The sequence below is a fragment of the Vanellus vanellus genome (genome assembly GCF_965231255.1).
Source record: "Vanellus vanellus genome assembly, chromosome: 5".
NCBI classification, from domain to species: Eukaryota; Metazoa; Chordata; class Aves; order Charadriiformes; family Charadriidae; genus Vanellus; species Vanellus vanellus.
Genome location: NC_138910.1, coordinates 11,662,440 through 11,679,813, shown reverse-complemented (window position 1 = coordinate 11,679,813; position 17,374 = coordinate 11,662,440). Strand labels below are relative to the sequence as shown.

At 36.0% G+C, this 17,374-nt stretch overlaps 1 protein-coding gene across 2 annotated transcripts; it reads right to left on the bottom strand.

The window, feature by feature from the left end:
- Positions 1-2,917: 2,917 nt before the first annotated feature.
- ZNF148 (zinc finger protein 148) lies at positions 2,918-16,806 on the bottom strand (the record flags this gene model as incomplete). Of its 2 annotated transcripts, XM_082483734.1 has the most annotated exons (6): positions 2,918-4,825; positions 5,168-5,286; positions 11,201-11,284; positions 11,954-12,077; positions 15,136-15,261; positions 16,465-16,806. In XM_082483734.1, the coding sequence occupies 6 exons, from the start codon at positions 16,792-16,794 to the stop codon at positions 3,233-3,235; spliced, it is 2,376 nt and encodes a 791-aa protein (XP_082339860.1). In that variant the 3' UTR covers positions 2,918-3,232. The 2 variants fall into 2 exon arrangements, with proteins under 2 accessions (XP_082339860.1, XP_082339859.1); XM_082483733.1 differs by lacking the exon at positions 15,136-15,261 and having other exon boundaries at positions 16,465-16,794.
- Positions 16,807-17,374: the final 568 nt, after the last annotated feature.

Here is a 17,374-nt window from a genome sequence, read left to right as displayed (position 1 = left end):
AGAACAGAGCAGAAAACCAAAGTCGCTTTTTGCCAGACATACACGCAAAACTAACAAAAATGAACACTGAGCAGATCACAATGAAGAGCGTGCATCTGTAGCAGATTAAAAGCAGCAAAACATGAGCAGTGGAAAATGTTGTTAAATAATGTAATTGTTAAACAAGCAAGAGCTTTTTATATAGTTAAACCTCCCGTAACTACATACACGCTTATTCCAGAATGAAAGGGCATGTACTCGGGAAATCATAGCAGTATATTTGGATAACTCTTCCAGTACAGAAAGCTTTAAGCATCAGCAGATCAACTACTCGCACCACCGTTCCCACTGTACATGTGGAAGAGCCCTACGGGACAGTCCCTGTGGGCTAGACAGGGACTTCACAACCTGTCCTAAGGCACAGAGTATGGCGGTAATGGCTCAGCAGGAGGCTAGGGAATGAGCTGCGATATAAGGAATAACAATTCCTTATCTGATTCCCACTTTGCTCCGGGGAAGAGCAAGTTCCTTCAGTCTGTACAATAGCTTGCTCGCTCGCACAGCCAAGCAGCGATTCCTAAGCCTGAAGATGGCATGGACCGAGAGTTACTCCCATCTACTCCTCAATCACTTTCTCACAGCACAATATCAATGCAATAACTCTTTAAAATAAAGATGAGTCAATTTCCTTCGGGAGAAGCAGGCTTTATTCCTCTTACCTCCCTATGGGGACAGAGAAGTGCAGTAATAATCTAGCCCTTTTATTTTATTTTGGCTTTTGCTGCTTGTGTTTAACAAATTGTATTATTAATGGCCATCTGCTTGCAAGAACAGGACATTAGAACAAAGATGCCAACACAGTATTATTCAGGCAGCACAACCTTGCACGTCATGGAAATGAAACACTGAAAACAAAACGTGTTACAAGAGGTGGCTTCCTGGGCTCTAGGGGCCATAAGTACTATGCCTGCGCAAACTAGAATGGAACGTCAAAAAACCAAACTGACCATAAAGGAAGAAAATCAGAGACGTGAACCAATTTAAAAACATTCTTTCAAAAAATTTGTTTACATGTATCATTAATAATCCATAAGGAATTTACTATTCTCCGTTGATGCTCATTCTTCTTAACTCAAGGCCAAATATTCAGACAAAATTACTGGTAAGTCATAGCACACTGAAACACCTTTCTATATTATACACAGGGTCAATGAATCAAAACAGAACCTGTTTCCTTATACACAAGTAATAAGAAAGGTTACGTAGATTGTATTTCTTGTCAATATAAGAAGCAAGCTATGGATAACAAATGCACTTTCTCCCTCAACTGTACCAAGTGAAGTTAGTGCTGTAATAGTGACACCGTGAGGGACAACAGACTGAGTGGCATCAGTTTCCTAGTAATGAAAAATCAAGAAAAAATATTGCTCCTGCTTTGGGAAGAGGCGGGAACTGTTGTATGTCCTGCTCAAGTCCCGTCTTAAAAGATAGGATATACTTTAGCCCCTTGAGACGCAGTCTTTTCTCCTAGCTGATGGCTTCATCTAAGAGATACTAGCTAGCAATAGCGCTGTAAAAGGATGTATGTAATCCTATTAAAAAAAAAACAACCCACAAAACATATACATACATACGTACTTTTATATATACATATACGTGTGTGTGTGTATGTATGTGTGTTTTTCCCTGCTTAATCAGCCTAAATTAGGCTTAAGCTGCCTTAAACTACCAGACAGTGTCCCTTTAGGGGAAGGTGCAATAGAATGAACATACAGTTCAAAAATCTGTAACTTGTTAACTTAAACTACACAATAGTTATGCTACTCAAATCTTACCACCTTAAAAATGCACACAGAACTACTTATCGTACCATACTGCATACTTCAAGACAAAGTACTATTCAAAAAAACATACTTGTGGTACAGGGATAAACTTTGTAGTTTATTTATACTGTGAAATGCAACGAAAACTTCTGATCACTCGCCTATGCCGCAAAAAGAAATCCTGTTCACTAACATTATTCAGCGGTTTTGGTTGGTAAAATTGTAATGACGTTCACTAAGCAAACGCTAAAAAGATAGGGAATTTGAATGCCCACTTCTTCAGCTTTCGGGGACACCTCAATAAATTTAATGATCTGAATTGTCAAAATTCTAGACAGAGAATTAAAACAGTTTTCACAGGAGCTAAGAATACCCAATCTCAATGTATATTGAAAAGAATAATTGGAGCTGTGCGAGATGAAAATGATGCAACGGTATCAAACCTAAAAATCTAAAAATGGTTTTATTTTTTGAGAAATCAAAAACTATCAAGTTGACTAAGTGCTCTATGTTAATCATTATGAGTATGTAGGGTAAGGTACAATTAAGCTTTTAAATCTTGGAATACACACTTTGTGTAAGCATTATGCAATTGGGAATGTCATCTACAGAGTATTTTAACTAAAACTTCAAAATCTTGATATCTGTATGAAAAATTCTTTAAAAAGTTACATCTAGATTCAGCTGTACAAATACACATTACTTCAGGAATGAAGTAAAGGCTTTAGCAGTTAGGCATTTTGCTTAAAAAAGTGTTTTAAAGTATTTTAAATTAATTAGACTTTTAAATAGTAGAGTTAGTCTATCAGAATTCATTTTTTCCTCCAAACACAACTCAAGGTAATGCAAAGCAGAAATAAAGGGCACATGATCTAAAATTATTTTAGAGAGAGGTGGAAGAAAGATTATTTTTCTCGAAAATGCCATATTTTAAAGCCATATTTGCTTGACTTTGAAAGTTATTGTTTATTCTATGTGTTCAGTACATGTTGATTCCCTGCTGAAGAGCAATGACTATGCTGACAAGCTTAGAAATGACAATATGAATAGTATGAGACAATAAACTGTCCTCCCAAAGCATACAAGGAAACCAGTCAGGAAACAATCATGGGGGAAAGTCTTACCTGGGGATTTTGTTTATTTTAAATTTCAGAGAAGGTAAAATATTTTCTGGATTCAAACAAGTGAATTATAACCTGCCTTTGATAGGGGCACCAACATCAGGCAGTTCAATGACTGGCGACTAACCCAAACAAAACAAAACAAAACAAAACAAAAGAAAAAAGAAGCAGTTATTGGTCTTGCTAATATCAGCTTACTCTTGTTTTAACATAGGGCTCTTAAAAGCTGTACAGAACTCCACCTTATACAGAGCAAACCCCCTTTTGACAAATGTGTTCTAAAGTGCCAGTATTATTTACAAACATTTCTTAGCCAAAAGTCTGGCCCGTTGTGGCATCAGGTGAAGAAGTCATCCCAGCTCTGCTATCATTTACATTCACCAAGGGAAATTCTGGGAAATCAGCACTTGTCCCTGGTCCCCGAAGGTTCACCTGTCCATTGGCAGTGCTAAACTGAGATGATATTCCAGCTCTCGCCCCATGGTACTGAGCTCTAAAGGGCTGCTCAAAAGAGCTAATTTGATATGCTTGATGAACAGGCTGTGCCTCTGCTTTCTTCTGAGAAGTTACTTGATCCAAGAAGTCCTGTGTAGAGGAGGAAGAAGAATGATTTGCCTCATCACCTGAAAAGGGAAAAGGGTGCTGCGAATCAGTAACCATTAGTCCAAAATGAGACTTGTCTGGAGTTGTTCTTAATGGAGAGTTCATTCCCGATCGAAAGCTATTGACGGGTATAGACGCGTAGACCTTCTCCATGGAAGGAAATGCTGGCTGAGTTGTAAGAGTCTGGTTATCAGTCACAAAATTAAGGCTCGGGTTGTTCAAATAGGCATCATTTTGGCTAGTTCTGTCCAAAGCTTGTTGTAAAAACTTTGAATATTCTTGTAACATACTAGCTTTATCTGATGAGGAAGCTTGAGAGCTTGTTCCAACTGTCTCAGATTGGGTTACCTCAGACACTTCAGAAGAATTGATTGATATACTGGAGGTCACCTCAGTGTCAGCCACGCTGAAAGATATCTCATGTTGTCCATTAGCCTTGTGTGAATAATGATCTAACAGAGTTTGCAGTACCTCATCTGGAATGACATTTTTGTCATGGTTACCTTTAATTTCAACATTCAGTGCCTGTGTGTCCAATATTGAGGCTGTAGCAGTTTCATCAATGACACTGGCCACAGCTGCCTGTGTTACTGAAGGTTGAGATGCTATGGTACTTACATTCAAGGCATATTCTCTACTGTTATTACTAGCTGCTTGTAGATACCTCTTTTTCTTTAAAAACTGCATTGCATCATCATAATTAGTGCTGCTGTGTACAGGTTTACTGGGCCCTTCCTGTAATGTGTCAACTTGATCAATGTCAGCATTACCTTCAGAGTCCAGTAAACTTTGCTTGTCCACAAGATCAAAGGCATACTTTGAAACCTTGCTGTCTTCATATGTGGATAAAGGTGAAATGGTTTGACTTTGCTCAAGTGGCTGTTTCAGACTCCTCTTGCTGTTAACTTTTTTGAGAACGAGCTTAGGTGGGTGTATTTCTCCAGAATTTGCTTCTTCTAAGTGCGTCCCACTGACCGAAGAATGTGGCATCTCAACAGCGTATTCCGCTACCATATATTCATCTTTTACTTTAGTACTAGAAGAGTACAAAGGCAAATAGTCATTTTTGTCCTTCTTCTGTTCTGATTTATCTGTACTTTCCTTATCACCAGACTTTGTTTTCTCTGTTTTCTGCCTTTTCTTCTTTGGCAAGGAGCTGTCTTTCATAGGCGTAGAGAAACCAGAATCTTCCTCCGATGGCAAAAAGCCAACTTTGGTGGCACTTCTGTTCGGTTTCTTGTCACGGTTCTCATGGCACATACGTTTATGTTTCAGCACACGATCAGTCCTGGAGAAATACTGCAAAAGATTTTCATTGTTATTATAATGGAAATACATATATATATTAGCAGAAAGAAAAGAAACCTCTCATTCTAACAAATTTACTTGACAATTCATCCACTTTACCAACTTCTAATGAGTGTCAAACAACAGCATATAATCAATAAAATCAAGCACAGAGAGCTGTTACTCTGCTCCACCTGTGCACCAAGACCGCCCACCTTAACAGAGGAAACATTCTTTATATATTTATTTTTATGTACATGACTACAACACTTGGAGAATATCCTATTTGTACGACTTGGGAATTGACTGGTGTTTTGCTTTTTAATTGTGAAAGATTTCACTAAGTCATCTTACCTGCAAACAATATTCACACTGGTAAGGCTTCTCTCCACTGTGAGTTCTTTTGTGCCTTTCCATGTGATATTTCTGAATAAACCTCATACCACATTCATCACAACGAAATGGCTTCTCACCTGATGAAAAACATGTAGCAATATTAATAGAAAAAAATAAATCAGTGTTCTTTCATACAATTACCAGGTGAAATAGCACATTCTCTATTATAAGTAATAAAGAAGAGGACTTGGTCTGTTGCTATTGAAAAATAACATAGGGCTTGCTCACATCACTGTTTTCCCAGGACTCGCTAGCTGATGCTTCAAAATTATTGTAGGGTTTTACACTAAAAACCCTACGATAATTACACTAATAACCCTACATTAAAACTAGATTCTCTCCCCCTTTTTCTAATGTTGTTGCAGACATCTGTCTTAAAGCTAGCAAATGAAAAACTACAAAGGTAGCCTTTCTAAACTGCTGCTACATAATGTTTTTAAGGGCAGACGATTGTATAAAAATCCCTCAGTTCTCTCACTAACTCATTTAACTCAAACCCATCCCTTCTAGAAGAGAATTATGCATTTCCAAGCTTTTAATTTAAAATTTTTGTAGGGTACTCTGTATTTTCCATATGTTTTCCCTTATCTGTATTTACAATTGAAATAGCTGCTCTGAGAAAAAGAATAAAATTTTGGTTGGAACCCACATTTATTTATTTTATTTTCATTTAAAAAAATAATTAATCAATTAAAAAATATTTTATTTTAAAAATTAAGCTGAAAACAAGAAACCTCTGTAGCTGAACTGATGCTGGCAAACTCACACGTTTTCCTGTTTGGCTCTTTTGTTTGCTTGTTTTGGTTTTTACTTTCATGAAATATTTGTTCAGACAATATTCATTGCCCCGAATTCATCTTCAGTTCTACCCTTATTTTTCCTCACAAAGAAGCCCTGCAATGATCCTTCCAGAACACGTAGTCACTCTATCTCTGCATTTCTTTCAGCCTTATATCTTCCCTCTGATTTTTTTTTCTAGGTTTCTCTGACAAAACATAAAATACCAAGTGCATTGAAAAGTTAGATTTGTGTTTACAGAAGTTCACTATTATTTAATAGAACTCACCCTGAACAACAGTAACTGTTGCCCGTAGTATTTACTATGAAATCCTTTGAACTGACATGGAGATCAGGGATTGTCTTGGCAGCATCTGTCAACATCCTCTTTGTTCTGGATACTGTACTGCACTGATTTTGGGGATATGAACCATCTACCTTTTGTTTCCAGAAATATGCAGACTAATTCTATTTTTCTGAGGTAGTTTTATGCTTTAAAATTATTTTATTAACTAATTTTATTAAATTATTGCTAGTAATTAATTATTAATATGTTAATACAGTTTATTTTATTATTGAAAATGTCATTAGAGTACATATTTTCCATTTAGAACAGAGATATTTAGCCACATCCTTCTACAAATGGAAATACGATACCTTAAAATAAGAAGCCAGTATTTATAGAAACTAGAATGGAAAACAAGTATATCGTCTACAAATTTGCTCCTATTCAGATCGTTAATGCCCAGAGTTTCAACCTTCACAATTCCAAGCAATGTCCAAATCTCTCACTTTGTAATCCTATGCCCTATTTCCAATTATTAATTCTTACCTCTCTATGTGGCTTCTCAGCCAATCCCTTTCGTGGATGAAATTATTCCAATTTATTATCTCCTAAACGAAATTAAGATCTCTCAGCTTCCATCATTTCTTCATCTACAGGTTCACAACATCAGCATCCTAACTCTTCATTCACTTTTAGTCAGAGACTATCTTTTAACATATCTTGCTTATTAATAATCACTGAAACATCTTCCTTTTTTCAGCACCCTTTATAAATTATAATGCCTATCATATAATCCTCTCTAGTACTGTGTATAAGCAAATCCTCCTCTCTGGCTTATTTCTTAACTTTCAAACTCCAGTTTCATTCGTCATGTTCTCTTTGTTCATCAGGTACCCTTACTAGTATGGTGTTTTACTTGCACCAAGCCTGTTGAGACTTTCTGAATCAAATTCCAATCTCTGTCTTCACTTCTAAAGAAGATGAGGCAAGAGGTTCAGGTCTCGTTATTCTAATTTAATACATGGGAACCCTTCCATTCCCAAAGGCAACTACTTAATCCTTGTTACTTACTGTTTTCTTTCCCTTTGCTCCACTATTCTATTTTGTGTTTCTTTTAAGTCGTCCCTTTGAACAACTCTCCTTACGCTGTCTGGAAGTTTGCTTTCACATTTGAAACTTTTTTTAGAGAAAGGAGCAGCTGTTTGGGATGAAAACTATCCTGAGCCTTACAGAAGCCAAACCAAGCAAGCCAAACTGAGCAAGACCGCTCAATCCTGTTCTAGCTTTGATGAGCCCTCTAAGAAGCTACCCCGCTATCCCAGGAAGGCTCGAATGCAGGACACTTCAATACACTTACCTTCAGCCTTACACCCATTCCTGCAAGTGAACAGTCACACAGTTCCTTACCATTTGTCTACTTGAGCTGGCTAATTACTGGCAGCAGACTCTTCCAACTATCTATTCCCTTTTCTGAGCTTAAATAGGGCCAAACAGGGCTTCTGAGAGTACACACGAAGGCACTGCTGGCCATGCCTCAACAGGAAGAAAAGTTTGGGGACACTGCCCTGGAATTACTCAGTACAACACCAAAAATAATATTTTTCAGTAGAATTCCAGAACACTCTGGAAGTAAGATTAAGAAACGCTTTGTGAAACTGCTACTATACTTAATTCTTGCTTTAATCTTCATAAGAAAGATAATATTAGAAAAAGATTAAAAATTAATATGAAGATATGCTTCCTACAATAATTTATTCCTAGCAGAAGCCTGAAACTTCAGATGCCTTCTGAAATCTTGTACTTTTCAAACAGGATCTATTGCAAATGGAGGAGATCATTAATAGTAACCTTTTGCTAATGTACGGAGAAACCAGGATATATTTTTCTGAAATGTCTTGGTGAGTGGGAAAGAATCAGAATGTAGAAAAAAAGGTCAAAATTTAAAAATACAATACAATAATTATATGCATTATTTATGAAAACAGCCTATGTTTTGTCTTGGAAATCTATTAAAACTAAATAATCAAATTATTTATAAAGTGTAGTACAAATACTATGTGTATGAAGGCTGTAACAATTATAAACCCCCAGGCATTTTAAAAATCTAAACAGACAAAATACAAATTATAAAATATCAAAGAAGGCAATAAAAAAGCAGCATGACTGAATAATAAGGCGCTTGAATTGTTAGCCCCAATGTTGCTTTATTTTTTTTTTTAAATGTAATCTCATTTGTTGTGTTTAAAATGGAAAGTAGGGTGGGTTACGGAATTAGGACACATGAATGCATGAGTGGGTAAGGTGTATAGACACATCTCTAAGCAAAAAGAAAGCAGACAATTTGAAAAAAAACAAACATTCAGCATCTTCATGAGCCTTGTAAAGTTAACATATGAAAATATTTGTGTACCAATGACTTGCTTCTCTTACAACCGAAATGGTGATTTTCTGTACCATTAGTGACAAGTTTAGCAGCAGGGTTCTGGCACCGCTGCCCTCCTCTACATACAATTATTCCTAGTAAGTGAATTTTCTATTAAAGCAATGTCTGCTTTTAGATGCAACTATTTAATTATTTACACAGAATAAGGCTGTTCATTGATTGCTTCCTAATTCCCTCATAAGATTTCATTTGAAGGAGCGGTTCAGAGAACCGAATTCAAATCACACTGGAACTAGCTGGAGCACCTGTAAATTCAGGGCTTGTAACAGGCACAAAATAGGGCTTTTAAGTGTTACCACTGTCTTCAGTTGGCATAAAATAAACTGTAAAATTTGATAAAAATCTTTAAAAGATTAAGAAACATCCCATTCTGCATCAGTGTTTTGAAGACTGTACAAAAGCTGGTGCTAAAAGCAGTCATTCAGAGAGATAAAAAAGCAAAATAAAAAGAAAAAAAAACAGTATTGAATTTATAAGGAACATTTCTTAAAAGAATATGAATAATACAAAGCGAGCTTTCCTCTACTTCCATCAAAGTGAAACATATTCCCACTGCTCACCTTCTGGTGAGAGAAGCAAGCTGAAAATTCAGCTTTTCTGGATGGGTTCAATTATGCAGTCTTGAACAACATAGTAACGCTACACAAACAGCTAAGGCCCAGTAGTGACTATTGTCATCTAGAAGTGAAAGCACAGACAGGTACGTAGAATGCCAATTAGCTATACCATAACTGGGCCAAGTCAAAAATTAAGCAGTAGTCAAATACTTGCTAACTAAATGGACTTCAAGAAAGCTTTTTCCACTCCCAGAAGCTGGGTCTTACATGTTTTCTCCTAACCAGCTAATAGCTGTCACCTAGGAAAACACCTATAATTCAACAATTTGAACACAATCAGCATCTTCAATTTTCTGAGAAACAACTAAACCTCAGGATGCTGAGGAAAGGAGGAAAACATAATTATCTTAAAAAGTCAGATAACAATATGGTTAATTTGTTAAATAGCAGTTTATTCTCTGCTAAACACAGTCTAGTATATGTAAGAGCTGACAAAAAAAACCCTGCAACCCCACCACCCCCACCCCCTCCCTCCAAAGCTTACGGTCAACACAGAATTCTCATCAGAGCTACAAGTTCAATTTAAAAAGATAATTACATCCATTTATAAAATATTTGCAGTCAAGTGTTAATTAACTATAATGCCCAGACTCTCATTTTCAAAGCCACGTACAGGGAATAATCCTCATTAAAAAAAAAAAAAAAAAAAAAAAAAAACAAAACAGCTGACAAATGTGAAGACTGCACTTAAATTTTTGCATTTTGGGGGGGGAGTGGGCAGATAGATGGAAGAGAGTGAATGAGCATTCTTTTCAAGAATAATATCTACACAAAGTGAAGGCAGCATGGTTCACCAATTCAGAGCCAGAGGAAAGACTAGGAGCAGAACAAAGACACTGGACAGAAGAATGGAGGACTCTTCTGTGGCTGACTGGCTGAAGGAAACCTACTTAGTCTGGACTCATGGCAACCTAGGATACAAAAATCCCATAAACAAGAGGGCATTTGTGCATGTAACTCCCTGTACACTGCTCTGAAAATTCATTTTGCCGAGTTTTTTCTCCCTCTCAACTCTTACACATGCACACACTGCACTGCGTGTTAGTAGCTTTCATATCCATTTAAATGCTACAGCCAAGAAACACTGTGCACATTCACCAGCTCTGCTTTTCTGAAAAAGAGGCTGAGAAATTGGCATCTAGTCCAAAGGGACCATATTACAAAATATTTAAAGAGGGATTGAAAGGCCATGCACCAAAATGCCAAAAACCCAATGAAGCCAAACCTGTTAAAGAACGTGGTTTTGTGCAGTGCAAGAAGATAAAAAATAAACATGTATAAACTTTAACTCTCTTTGGCTTAAAACTTCGGGCCTTATTTGACCTATATTGCATATTTTAAAACTAAGGCTCTTATTTTTAGAACAGTTCTGCATTAAACCTTTCACAAAAAAGAAAAGCGAAAAGTAAAGCTGATGCTAATACCTTTGGGGTTAGGCATTTTGGCCATTTTAGTCCTGGCACTTTTCCAGCAAATTCCAAAATAAATAAATAACTAAATAAGTCTACTGAAATGTAATTTGGAAGTCCCTGTTGTCTGAATTAACTTGATACAACAAAAGACAGAACTGCTGAACAAACCTTGACTTTTCTGAATGCACAAACTTCAGGATTTGCTACTCTGGGGTTATTTATAGAATACTACTTTCAGATTTGCTTACTAGCGTTTATACTCACTTTACAACCAGAGAAAAGTGGAGCAAGTTGAAAGCACAAAACTAATTTATTTTTAAAAGTTTTATGACATGTGTTAAGTTAAAACAAACTACAACAGGGTTTTAGGCTGCATACTTATTACCAGAAACCTTGCCTGAATGGGGAAACAGTTTTTAAGCACGCCAGTAAAGATACTCAAGGCACTATACTCACCAGTATGAATCTTCTCATGCCTCTGTAGCAGGTACTTCTGTATGAAACGCATGTCGCACTGACTGCACTGAAATGGTTTTTCACCTTGAACAATATAATTCCACATCCATAAGTTAATAACTACACACTGTTGGTTTTGATAACTACTTTTGAGGAATATTAAAATGTCTATTAAAAAACCAGCATCTGAGCGAATTCCAAAAATACTCTAATACCAAAAAACATTAGCCTTACTAAATATATGAACTGCAGAATTCTTTCCATGATCCTAAGAGTCACATTAAGACTAGCACGGAAGAGTGATCTGAAATGGCTGTAATTTCCTCACGAACAAGATCAATCATGATGCTGGCAGAAAACTGCATTCAGGATACTGGCAAGCTATGATAACAATAAGTACCTTTTTCACTTCTCCGAACCAGAGAGATACCTCATCAGGCAAATAAGCAGCCGGAGCACATTTTACAAAGGGGTCAATTTTTGGCACTTAGGCTACAAGTCAACCCATTACTTTCTGATAAAGAAAGAAAAGAAACCTTGTAAACAGTTAGGTCTTCGAGTTTATTAAACATATGTTGATTGGGGTTTTTTTTCTGGTATTCTTTTGACACTTTGGTGCATGGAATCTCTAAGCTTAGATGCCAAGTTAGCTACACTCTTAAAACTGAAATTCGCATAGAGCTGAAAACATATTTAACATAAGTAAACAACTATTTATATAGTAGAAAAGACAAATTTGAAGTCAAGCAGTACCTGTATGAATGAAGACATGTCTCTGTAAATGGTAGTTGGTTCTAAAGGCAGCATTGCAATGCTCACAAACATGAGATTTGTGGGTTTTCAGACCAAGTGATCCATCCTCATTTATTGTAAGGATCTATTTTAAAAAGAGTAAAATTTGTTCTCACACTACCCTCTAAAGATGTCTTATTAACTACAAAAAAAAAAAAACATTAATTTTTTCGATGCAGAAAATTTAAATATTTCAGGTAAAACAACGCTAATTTCTACAAAGCTATGTGTTAGGCTTTTAGTATACATTTCCAATTGCAGTCCAATCCAACTTGTGTCTCCTTGCATATTAAGAGATATTTCAACAGGACGGAGACAAAAGCAGCTCATGGAAAATCAGCTTAAAGCTCCCCTATTCACAGCTGAGTCACTTTATATGCTACTGTTTACTTTGTCCATCTGTTGGAAAGGATGCAAAGTAACCAAACCACCTCCAGGCACTGAATCATGGATAATCATATTTTAAAGCAAAAGTGAAAAGTAATATTCTTTTTTCAAATCACAACTGTAAATGTTTGCTAAAAGGCATTAAAACTTATCCAGGATAGCCATACAAATTATCTATTTCTACATAATACCAATAGTCTCAGAGGCAAAATTATATTTTAAAAACGAAAACCCTAAAGCCAAACAACCGAGAAAATAGTGTCATTATTCTCCCCTTTCAAGTTTTTCACTCAATAAAATATCGCTCACTCAATATACATATGAGAGCGTCTCCTTGACAAATCCAACTTGCCACACTCAATTGCTTTGATGTCAAAGTCACTATTTTCATATAAAGTTGAAAAACTTAAATGAAAAAAATAGCACCATATCTACCTTATTCAATAAACCTCATCACAGGTTTTCTCTATTTTGTCAAAAAGAAAAAAACAAACCCCAAACTCTCTGCTACCTCTGGCAAGAGAATAAGAAAACCAGTAAGCAAATTACATTTCCAAAAGTCTTACTTAACTGGAAACAGAACTATAAAGAGGAGCTTAAGTAACCTTAAGTAAAACAGTTTAGTCCCTTGTTATTAACAAAAAATAAAAGTCTGCTGGGTAAACACATCTGCAATTTGATTAGCTACGTTGATTTAGGTTTTATGATAATGACAGTGGTGAGATAGAGAGAGTCAATAACTGAAACAGTATCTCTGCAATAGTAGCAAGTACTGTGGGATCTACTTAAGCAATTTTTAATTCTGCTCCATCAAAACTCAGCAAGAGTGAAACACTCAAGCTAACAAATTCTTGTGCATTCACTCTGAAGGACAAGCACATTCATACGTTTGTAAGATTGGCATGTTACAGCTCCAGTAAGTCACAGATACAGACACTTATAAAAACTCTGTTCTGTAACAACATACAGCTAATGAAACACTGACTGGTTATTTAAAATGAATTTAAAGACATGTTATGAAATGTTTTTCACATAGTATATAGAAATTTTAATAAATTGTGCAGAAAATACACTTAATTTCACGATTGTCCTAAACCTGGGCTCTTCTACTGCATCCATTCATTGTACCACTTCTTAAATGAAGAAAGTTAACTTTGTTAGTGCAGTTTTCCTAATAAAAGCAAAAAAAAAAAAAAAAAGCTTGCATGTATGCGTGCGCGCGTGTGTGTGTGTGTGTACGTGTGCACATGTTTTTATGCATGGAAGAGGGAAAAGTAGACAGGATTCATAAAAGCTATTGACTTTTTAGTTATATGATGGCTATAGTAATATAAAATAAAATTTAAAATGTTTCAGTATGTTAATTGACTTCCATTTATAAAAGTCCCAGATACTGTTTGGATGGAAAATCAATCCCATTACTCTGGGAACACTAACTCAAACTGCAGTAGGGTCTCACCTATGTCAGTCCTTCAGCTTCTTTCTGCCTTTCTACTCTGGCAAGCTTGAAAAAAGGGGGAAGAGAGACTGAAAAAGAACCTGTTTAACAATTCTCCTGATCATTTTTCAATCTTTTGTCATCTCAAAAGACTAACACTGACAGACAGGGAGATAAAAAGGAAGCATGCAAGTACATGTCTGTAGAAAGAGGGACACATGCCTCTCCTACCTTGCCATGTTTCCATGGAAGTGATCTGTGGAGGTACTCAACCTAGATCTGCTTTTTCTATCAAAGGGAGAAGTATCTTGATGCACAGGATTTGGAACTTGCTTCCACACCCAATCTGAAACAACTTCTCAACTTTCCAGGAATACTACAGGTGCAACCTAATTTGACAGTGCTTTGAGGAGGACTGAGGGGGTCCCACTCAAAAGGCCAACAAAAAGGAGGTTTCGGAGTTTTTCTTGGTGTTAGGATGAGTTTTCCTTCGATGTATACATAGTCTGGGTTGATTTCAAAGTCGGCTTATTTTAATGCTGCTGTGTGATCGTCTGTAACTGATTTTTTCCTATCAGAGCAGCCTGTATATGTTCTATTTTAAGTCTGAAGATTAATACTGATTTGGGGAATTACTAGAAGATATAACACTGGTGCCTCATGAGATGAAATGATTCTGGTTTTATCTGAAGTGCATCTCAATAGAAGAAAATTGTTTTCAGACATACAGGGATACATACTCTTCATGAATGGAACTACAAAACAAATTTTGAAGTAACAAACCAGCAGCTATGGTAAGAATCATTTGATATAAATAAATACATATATGAAGATGATTATGACCACAGGAATATTCCCTACTGGTAAATTATTTTGTATATATTAGTAAACTTTTTAGAATTTTCAAAACTACCATTTTAGATTTCTTTTTAGAAACTTTTCACTACTATGCATGAAGCATATAAAATTATCAGGCTCACAGAAAAGCACAACTATTATTAGATAGATACAGAGTAATGATTTATAAATTGTCTACAAAGGTACTGACTCATAATTTAAAAAAAAATATTTGGAGAAAGAACTGCCTGGAGAGACAGATGTTAAAATATGTCAAGGGTTCATGTTGCTAAAAAGAGTTCAAAGAAAAACACTGTTATATCAGGTTTTGGTTTGGGTCTCTGGTGAACTTCAGAACTGCATCTTTACTGAGCAAACAAACAATTTCCAACCTAACTACTTCAAATGCTAATGAAATTAGTCATAGTCAACCAAATCTTCAGGTTCTTTTAATCTTGGTTTTGCCAAATCAATGTCTTACTTTTGCTGGTGAACGCTGTTTTCTTTTCTTCTTTTTCTGCAAATCTACTGGCTCTCGTATTTGTTTTTTGTCTCGTTTCTGTTGTTCAGATGCATCAGTAAAGGTAATTTCTTGCTTTACACTGATCTGTTAAGATACCAAGTGCCAGTTTCAGGTAAGGTTCTCACTACAGAAAAGCAATTTTTCAATTTTAGAAGATGACAAACTGCTGAAACAGAAAACCTTTTTCTAAGGGAATTATCTTGTGGCTTCATTCTTTCAGAAATTTGAGTGAAAGGAATAAGTATCTCAAATAAAAAGGGCATAGTTAATTTCTACAGTGACATTTTGATGTATCCTTTCATTCATCTCCCAAAGTCTTTTTCCTTCTGACCTGTGGTGATTTTGAGATCAGTTCTTATATTAAAATCACTTCCATCTGTAAAACCATTCAGTTTCTCATACCTATTTTACGTTATTCCATGTGTTGCCAATGCAAGATTTAAACGGAATAGTTTATTATATATTTAAGACAGAAGTATTTTTTTAAGAAAACAAGAATTGTGCTAATGAAGTTTTTTCCAAAAGATAATCTAATGTAAACTTTAATAAGAGCATGATACTCTTACATTTTTCTGACTCCTGAAACACCTGATCTACAACTAACAAAGTGGTATTTTAACAATGCTACCTTTCTAAAGATTATTCTTTGTATATAAGGCTATCTACTTTTAAAGTCCTGGTAATTATCCTTTATGTTTGAAGGGTAACAGTGATGATGTGCTGCATTACAGATAGATGCTCTGTTTTCAAAAAGGAAGTCATCCATATCCTCTCTGGGAAAGCTGAGGTAGGTCTTCTATGAGATATTGAGGAGGGGCATATTTATGGTCATGTATGAAGTGTCACAGTCCAACCTGCAGTGTGAATGCAATTGCTAAGCGTCCACATACTTCGAAAACATACAAGATGCTTCCTATAGCAAAAGAAACTAAATAGCACTATGAACAGCATAAACAGTATGCACCTTTTAATAATGCTATTTATTCTGGTTTGTAGTTACTCTTGAACATTAAATATATTTTTAAAAGCACAGTTTAACACATAAAGTCTATGGTAACAGCCTGCTTATAAAATATTTATAAAACATATACTTAAAGATTATACTTAATTGGCAAAATTTATCCACAGCCAGAGGCAAATGACATTTTCATAAATAGCATCCACTCATAAATATTTTGATAATCAAAATCCAAACAAGCAATTAATAGATTCTTGCCAGAGTAGGATTAGACTACCAGATCAAGCTTCCTAGTAATTTCTCCAATATTTCACAAAGAAATTGCTTACAGGGACATTAACAGCATACTGCAGCCCTTGAGGAAGTCTATCTTGCGTATCCATGTCATCATCATTTTTTACCGTCTCCTCATGGACCATGAGTTCATCATGTGAAATCATCTCTTGCTGTCGAAGTTCACTTTCCTGTAACACTTCGTCTGTTGCAAGAATTTCTTGGTGCGCCATAGTCCGATCTTGAAGCACTGCCTCTTGCCGTTCTCCCGATACTCCAGACTGGTCAGATACTGCACCCATCCCTACCATAGCCCTGGATGACTGCATTTGGTCTATGCCACCACATTTAAGAAATAATCCTCCCAGCTTGTCTTCAATGTTCATTCTTAAGTGCAATAACCTACAAAGAAAGTTTTAATAGTAAACATCTACAATTATCTACAGTCTCTTGCTTAAAATTCTTTACTTAAAAACATTTTATAAAAACTCAGTCAGTACTCAACACACACGCACATGCACTCCTAAAACCGATATCCGACTAAAAGTGAAAAGTTGGATAACTTGGTTCAACATGAAAAGATACTCCTTTCACACACATGCACGTGTATACAATTGAACACTTTCAAATAAAAAGTTTCAAATCAAAGCACCTTCTGACTACTGGCAAAATTCTGGTAGTTAAATGATAGCTAATTCTTCCCACTCATTCCTTAAAAAACTGGTGGGTTTTTTTCTGTGTGCCCTTTTTACTCTGTTCCCCTTTTCTGTTTTGACTGTCTTTTACAAATGCCTCTTTCATATTGGTCCTGTTCTCCCTACTTCCTTGTCCTTTAAGTGCCCTTTCACTGCTGCTACCCCAGGGCATACTGTAGCTGCTGCAACATCTTAATATCCACAAGCGAGAGAAAACTGGGCTGCAGCAAAAGAAGCGTGGCCAGCAGGTCGAGAGAGGTGATTTTGCCCC